The 7,742-nt window shown below is 33.0% G+C and overlaps 1 protein-coding gene across 1 annotated transcript in view; it reads right to left on the bottom strand.

Moving 5' to 3' along the window:
* Positions 1 to 3,590: 3,590 nt before the first annotated feature.
* Positions 3,591 to 7,742, bottom strand: part of LOC145252620 (uncharacterized) — an 82,264-nt gene continuing 78,112 nt past the window's right edge. The window contains exon 2 of the mRNA XM_080112338.1: positions 3,591 to 6,281. Within this exon, the coding sequence (XP_079968464.1) occupies positions 3,777 to 6,119 (2,343 nt within the window). The 5' untranslated portion in view covers positions 6,120 to 6,281 and the 3' untranslated portion in view covers positions 3,591 to 3,776. The remainder of the gene's footprint in view (positions 6,282 to 7,742) is intronic.

Below are 7,742 nucleotides of genomic sequence, written 5' to 3'. Positions count from 1 at the left end.
CTTTTGTAAATTTTTTTCAGAACTATTTTTTCAGTATGAACTGCTAACTACTTCAATTATCATTCAAACAGGGTAATGTTTGAATATATGGTTAAGTGGCAGTTTTAGTCATTTAAAGCTTCACCGCTCACTCGTTTTTCAACCAAATTTCAAACAATTATTACATTTTATAGATCACCTTCTCAGCTATATTGTGAAGAAGAAAAAAAATTCAATTTTCGTTCAGTAAAACAAAATTTATGTGGATTTACTGGTGTTCAAAATCGTAAAAATTCGTAAGGAGGTGAGCGACGTTTTTATGACTAGTTTCCATAGCAACTATGTTGCTTCAGCGACTAGTGTTGCTACTATTTCACCACTTTCGCGAAAAGAGAAGTAAAAGTGAAACAGAGAGAATGAAAGCAGACGAGTGCCGTACATTGTTTTGCATGTGTATGTTATGTTTATGGGGGAAAAAAAATAAGACTGAAATTATACAAAGAACAAGTGAATTTACTGAAAGCCTGAAAAAATCATGGACTATATAGAAAAATGCGAGTGTGAAAAGTAATATGGTTAAGCTAAAACATTGAAAAGAAAAAGACAAGATATTTTAGTAAAAAAGTATAATAAATTTAAAACTTAAAATATTGCAGCATTAAGAATTAAAAAAAAATTCAATTTAACATTATATAATCAATTCTTAATGCTGCAATATTTTAAGTTATAAATTTATTATATTTTTTACTAGAATATCTTGTCCTTTTCCATGTTTAAGCTTTACCATATTACTTTTCATGCTTGCGTTTTTCTATTGTAATCTATATATATAAAAATGAAACGTCTGGTTTGTTCAACTTAACTAAACTAGAAAACTACAAGTCTGATTTTCTTAACATTTTGTGACAGCATTTTTAGCTAAGTCAAGCATGTTTTTATATACTTAAAACATAAAAATATTAAAATATTTAAAAAACATTGTTTTTGAAATCGTGTGAAATCGTTTGTCATCGACAAAAGACGTACACGTTGTACAGCAGCAAACACGGGCATAAGAAGAGCTCCAATTGGCTGAATTCCAAACGCTGAGGACACGAACTTTATCGCTTCGTGATAGTTTTTATTAAAAAAAAATTATTTTTAATTTGCATCTATGATGCTTTATACTTACAAATTTTTTTTATTTTTTTATTTTTGCTTTTAGTATTTTGCAATACAGCTTTAGTAAAGTTGTTTTTTGTTTACACAAGATACATTTTCACTAAGATTTTAAGAAAAATAATAGGTCTATCATATTCTATAATCATTAGTTAATAAATATTGAAAATTTAAATAAAATTAGTTATTTCCTGATTTTTAGACGAAGAAAGAGGGTCAAAATGATTTTACATTTTGGGAATCGGCCATTCATTTTGCAGGTACCTAATATATATATATATATATATATATATATATATATATATATATATATATATGTATGTATAGAGAGATAGATGAGAATATGGATTAAAACAAGAAAATATTCCTGGTTTGTCATTTTTACATTAGCTTTTTTGTTTGTGCATTCAAAAAAAAAAAAAAAAGAGAAAAAAAATTTGCTTGCATTCAGACAAAGGATATAATCTAATATTCTTCTGAACACTTACGGCCAGAAAAAAAAAAAAAAAAAAAATTACCCCATCCCCCCTCAATGGAAATAATAAAAACCACGACACCACAAATTTAACATAACATAAACCCCAATGACAGTTTAATAAACTGGCCGCATGTGTTAGAAAGAAAATTATGTAAGACAAATTCTACATCATCTTGATCCAAAAACAAACGTTTTCAAGAGCAATCAAGAAATAATTTTAACAGGATAAGGGGATAATTTGTTGTTTTCAACCATACTGTCATCAACAAAAACCTTTTACTTACATATACGTGTGGGTATATATATTCACAAAATTATATATATATATATATATATATATATATATATATATATTATATATATATATTTATTTAAAAAGAAAAATATAAAAATTGTTAAATCTTCTTTATTGGCTTATGTAACTTACATTCTAGTCAGTAAAAACAACTATTTTTGTAAGAATTTTTTAAATGCCATATATATATATATATATATATATATATATATATATATATGGTTTACTCATTCATTATTAAATCGACTTGCACCATTTCACACACTTAGAATGATCTCACTGATGAAAACTCAGCTATAGGAGAATAGAAAGTGGACCTTGCATTTATTTCAGCAGCCTTATAATTCTCACTTCTCCCCTATTTTATCCTTAAGTCCTGTTTCTGACAAAGAGGAAAGAATTGCTGTTCTCTGGGTCCAACGTTTTTATTTGAGTGGACGGATGAAAGATATGACAGATTACACCTGCCACCCTTTTTGCCATACTTCATTTTAAGTCGCAAACCTTGGTATCATGAGACGATCTGAATTTCTTTAAAATTCTTAAATAAATATTATGCTCTTGTAGAATAATTGAGCACTCTATTGTACTTATTTCAATATATATGGGGGTGGTATTTCAGCAGCATTTTTTAATCTAGCAATTGGCACTTGTGCAATGTAATTGTATTTCAAACAAATGCGTTTAAGGTAAAAACACTATTACATACTTATGTGTTGGTTGAAATTAGTATGAATTCCAGAAATTACGAAAAAGGATCCAGTAAAAAAATAATTATAAGTAAAAATAAAGTTTATCAAATTAAAGAATTTTACAGTATGTTTTAATGTGAAAGCATCTTAAAATCCAAGGGAGGTAACAACAATCTATCATTCTGACTTGCTTTTCTTGCTTTCCATGAAAATCCACCATTTTAAAATAGAAAATTTCAGACTGTTAGTATCCATGATCTTGTTGTGAAATAGATCTAGCACATCTACAGGATCATTTTCCGTAAATTTTGGAATTTATACTAATTTCCACATGATACTAAGTATGTGATAATGCAATTTGTGAAATGCATTTGTTTCGAATATACCGCAGAAGCACTCAAAAGTCTATTTTAAAGATGTTTTGTTTAATAGTATTACACACAGATGCGCATTATATAAATAAGCCAATAATAAAAAAGATAAAACAATTTCATTTTGTTGTTCTTTTAAATGATATTCATAAGATTTTGTTTCATACTTTAAATATGTATTAAAAACAACAGATATGCTCTGCCGTTTTTCCTTTAATATGTTCAAGTTGACATGTAGTCATCGTTGTTTCCAGATTAAAAAAATGTTATTTCTAAGAATGAATAGAAATGTTACATCTTTCTCACCAAAATAATCCATACAGGTTGGAGGCTTGAATTCATTATTACGAATTCCTTCTGCCACAAAAAAAATTTCCATGGGCCCATTATCCATTTTTAATATGATATATACGGATTATTTCAGCACGAAAATGTATTCATTTCCAGCTACATGTATACATTACCTTGTGTATTTCAGACAGCTGGATACTTGCCAGTATATTTTGACTGTAGCAATAGGTGGAAATTCGGTTACTCTATTGTCAACAGATGTTGAAGACAAGGCTGATCTAGTTGCATCATGTACGGTGTTTCCAGCAGAGCAACTATCGTTTCTCACTTTTTTTTTTTTTTTTTTTTTTTTGATGGTATTATATAACATTAGTTCCAAAGATTTGATGGATTTTGACGGTTTCGAAAAGGTCAACTTCTTTAAACAGTTCAGTCCCAGAGACTTATGACCCAACTAGCATCTATTGTTTCTCATACTTCTTTTCTTGATGGTATTATCTGCATACATGATGTTAGTTCCACGAGTCGATATGGACAAAAGATTTTGATGGTTTTGGAATAGTCTTGAAGCTGTTCGGCCCCAGAGATATGACTCGAGTAGTATCTAATGGTGTAGGGAGGTACGCGCCAGTGTCAGTGGCCATGCAGACTTTCAAATGCCGGTGCAGCTGCGTTAAATGTGTGAACATACGTTGACAATTCTTGCATCCGTAGGGTTTCTCCCCGGTGTGCCGACGCAAGTGGACGATGAGGATGCTAGACTTTGAAAATCGTGCCTGGCAGTAGTCGCACTTGAACGGACGCTCACCCGTATGTGTTCGAACATGTTGCTTCAAATTATGCGCCAACGAGAAAAACTTGCCGCAGCTCCGACACTGGAAACGTTTCTCTGTGTTCGATTTGTTACTTGAAAGGTTTCGCCTGGATTTTGCCTTCGAGGATTCTGAAACTGGACTGTTGGGATGACGAACATTTGAGACATTATCAACATCGCAGGCAGATACCGGAAATGGTTTCGGATGATCGATTTTCGGAGTCTGATTGGCTGACATAGGCGTTACCAAAGACTTTCTGATGGATTTTGATGTAATTTTAACTTGTACACCGTTATTCAAATTTTTTCCTTCTTGTATCGATAATTCTCCCACCTTAATTTTCGGCATCATATTATGAGCATAATTCTCATTTTCCTTAATGTTTGACAAATTGGTTGACGCTTGAAGATCAGATGAAAAAACTTTGGATATCATTGGTGGGACCACATCTGTCGGGTAAAACATCCCGACAATGTTGTTTAACCCATTACCACCTAAAGTCCCACGTGTGATACTACCAGCATGAGATTTGCGGCCATTGTTGCCGCCGGGATAACTGAGTCTGCTAGTGGCATTCAAATTCTTTGATTCTTCAACAGTCCCAAGGGGATGTTTATGTGTTTGGGTGTTTTGTAGGGGTGTGTAGCAATCTTTTTTATGCCGATATAGCTGCGTAGAGTAGGCAAACGATAATTCACAATTATCGCATTTGAAGGCGGTGATACCGGTGTGCTTTTGAAGATGAGCATTTAAACGGCTCTGTATGGAAAAGGTTTGACTGCAAAACGTACAGCTATATCGTTTGATTCTGTTACGTTTCAGATGTTTGTCTAAGCTTTCCTGGAAAAAGAACTTCCGACTACAATGGCTACAGTCAAGGAGATTTTTCACTTTATTTGGAACTTCAGAAGCATCACTGACAGATACTTCCTGATTTTCTTGTCTGGCTACTTCAGGATAATAGACAGAAGTTGCTTGACGATGTCCGCCATTTTTTAAGACATCAAAATAAAAAACGTTTGATTTTGACAAAAAGGGATCATTCGGGAGATTGTTGTTGGAATTTGTATTTAAAATTAGGTTGGCAGAATTCTTTAAATTGTAATGGCCTGACAAGTGTTCTTGATCTATCGTAGACAAAATCATAGATTTATCATCCCTGACGGATTTCTCAGTATCAAACTGGGATTGATTTGAAAAGTTGATATTCCCTGGAGTTTCCGCTTCAAAATTGCCACCAAAGTATTTTATCCTTTCCACATCGTTGTCAAATCTTTGCACTTGTTCATCATGCAAAAAATCGTTACATGACTCCGCTTTAATGTTTTTGCTTATGTCCGGCATCAAATTATCAACAAACGGCTCTACGACGGCATTGGCACCACTTCCATCTTTTTCACTCTTCACCTGAATATAACTCCGCAAACATGGCTTCTTCTTGCGATCTTTCTTGTGAACTTTACCATCTTGTTTGCAACGAGTTCGATGCCAACGAAATTGCGCTGAATATGCAAACGCGACATTGCACAATTTACACATGAATATTTTCTGCCGTACATGTCTTCGTAAGTGGGTCACCAGTAGGCTCCGTAGTGAAAAGCATTTACTGCAACTCTCACACGTGTATCGCCTCCGATTCTGTCTGGAATAGTTCAAAGTGTTGCAACGTCGCACCTTATTGCAATGGTCACACACCAGCAATTCAATTTCTGTGTGTGTCTGGATATGTTTTGTGAGTTCGGGAGCTGTTCCAAAGTTACATTCACAAAACCGACACTGGTAGGGGTTTCTTAGGTGCCACTTGGTGTGTAATTCTAGACTCTGTGGACAAGAGAATAACTTTGAACAAAATTTACATTTGTACGGTTTTTTAATTGAGCAAACATTCTGCAGCTGGACACGACTCTTGTCAAAATCCTTATCCAACTGCTTGGATTGGTGAGGCTCAGCCTCGTAATTGCTTTCGGAGAACACATTCAGGGCCTCAAGTGGTTTTCTATTCATTTCTCCGTTAATTGTAAAATTGATAGCATCTTTCATTTTGGAAACCTTTTGCTTTTTCGGATTCTGACAAGGAATCCCAAAGGAGATTTTTGGTTGCCCTTTCTGGGCTCAATTACGAAAAAAGTCATTTATTCCGTGAGAGAAAATTAGTTTTTAGTTTTCTCTGCCTCCATACAAAGGGCCGATTCTGTTTAGTGCCTAGGTAAAGAAAGAAAAACAAAAAAATATATTTATGGGAATCTTTTTTTATTTTTTATTATTAGATATAATATAGCAAAATACTGACCTGTTTCATGAAAGTTCCAATGAATTCTGAAATCAAATTTGGTTAGATTATTCGGGATAAAATGTAGACAGACAACAGAAAAAAAAATAATAAAAGTAAACAAAAAATAGGGCATTATTCAAAACAAAACAAAAAATAAATCTTCCTAAGAATTTGTTTTGAACTTAAAAAAAAAAAAACTCCATGAACATTTTGTTTTGTTAAGTTATTCATTTAGAACTAGCGAGACCTGTGGAAATTCCACAGTGAATTCTTTCATATGTAATATATTGATGTTGGCATTCTGTGGATGTTCAGCGTAAATAGAGATGCCTTGATATTATTTTAACTTTTTTGTTAAAACTGCAGAAGTATTTATCTAAGCTAGCAGGGACGCCTGATGCAGCCTGTTCATAAAATACGCTTAAATATATTTTAATTCATACAGATTTTGTATCTATTATTATAGAGTCAATTTTCTATAGATTCTTTCATATTATAAAACATTCCAAAAATAAAAAAAATCTATATCTATATGACAGGTGCATAAGCTCGAATCGAAACCAAAACCAAAACTTATGAAAAATTCTTGGTAAAATTATTTATTACAAGAATTGGAAGGTCATAACAATTAAACGATAGTCACTCAGAGTCTGAGGTTTTAGCTGGAGTTGGAGTCGAATTTTTAAGAGGAGTCGGAGTTTTTTTTTTTTTTTTTTTATCGGACTCCGATCCTCAAGTCCAATAAATTTATTTTTTTTACATGGTTTTCCTGTTTGGTTTTACCAGCTGCACAATTTAGCAGTTTTTGTATGGTTTTACTTTCATCTTTGGAGATATATATTTTGTACTGCAATTCTGCTACTTCATCAAGATATTTCAGTCCATCGGATCCCTGCAAATCCTGTCTAGACAGCTGCTTTCATTATCGTTGTGACGTCACACAGGATCAATTAAAATTCTGTCTTTGAGCGAGAGCACTGTGGATTACATCAGATAACAATCGGATTGTAATCCAAAAGATATCCAGTTCCTGAATCAAATGGAATTTGGCAATTAGATTAGTCCGGGATTGATCCAGAATTACAATCTGATTCCCCCCCCCCAAAAAAAACGGGCCTAAATCAATAAGAAGCAACCCATGCTACTGTTGTAGTAGGATCTAACTATTAGCATACATGGAGTGTCAACTATATAAATATGGTTGGTACCATAAAAACAGGAGAGACTCAGTGAGAGATTCAAGATGGAGTCGACGACCACCCAGCCGACACCTTCTACAGGGAAGGTCTCTCCATGACCATACCAATGGACTCTATGTAGATATTGTATATACTTTCTTGCTTTCAATATATCTGTTCTACTTTACTTTACTGTTGTAGTTATTTATTCCA

The sequence above is a fragment of the Euprymna scolopes genome, chromosome 29, assembly GCF_053919585.1.
Source record: "Euprymna scolopes isolate OS-2025 chromosome 29, ASM5391958v1, whole genome shotgun sequence".
NCBI lineage: Eukaryota > Metazoa > Mollusca > Cephalopoda > Sepiida > Sepiolidae > Euprymna > Euprymna scolopes.
This window is presented reverse-complemented; position numbering and strand designations above follow the sequence as displayed.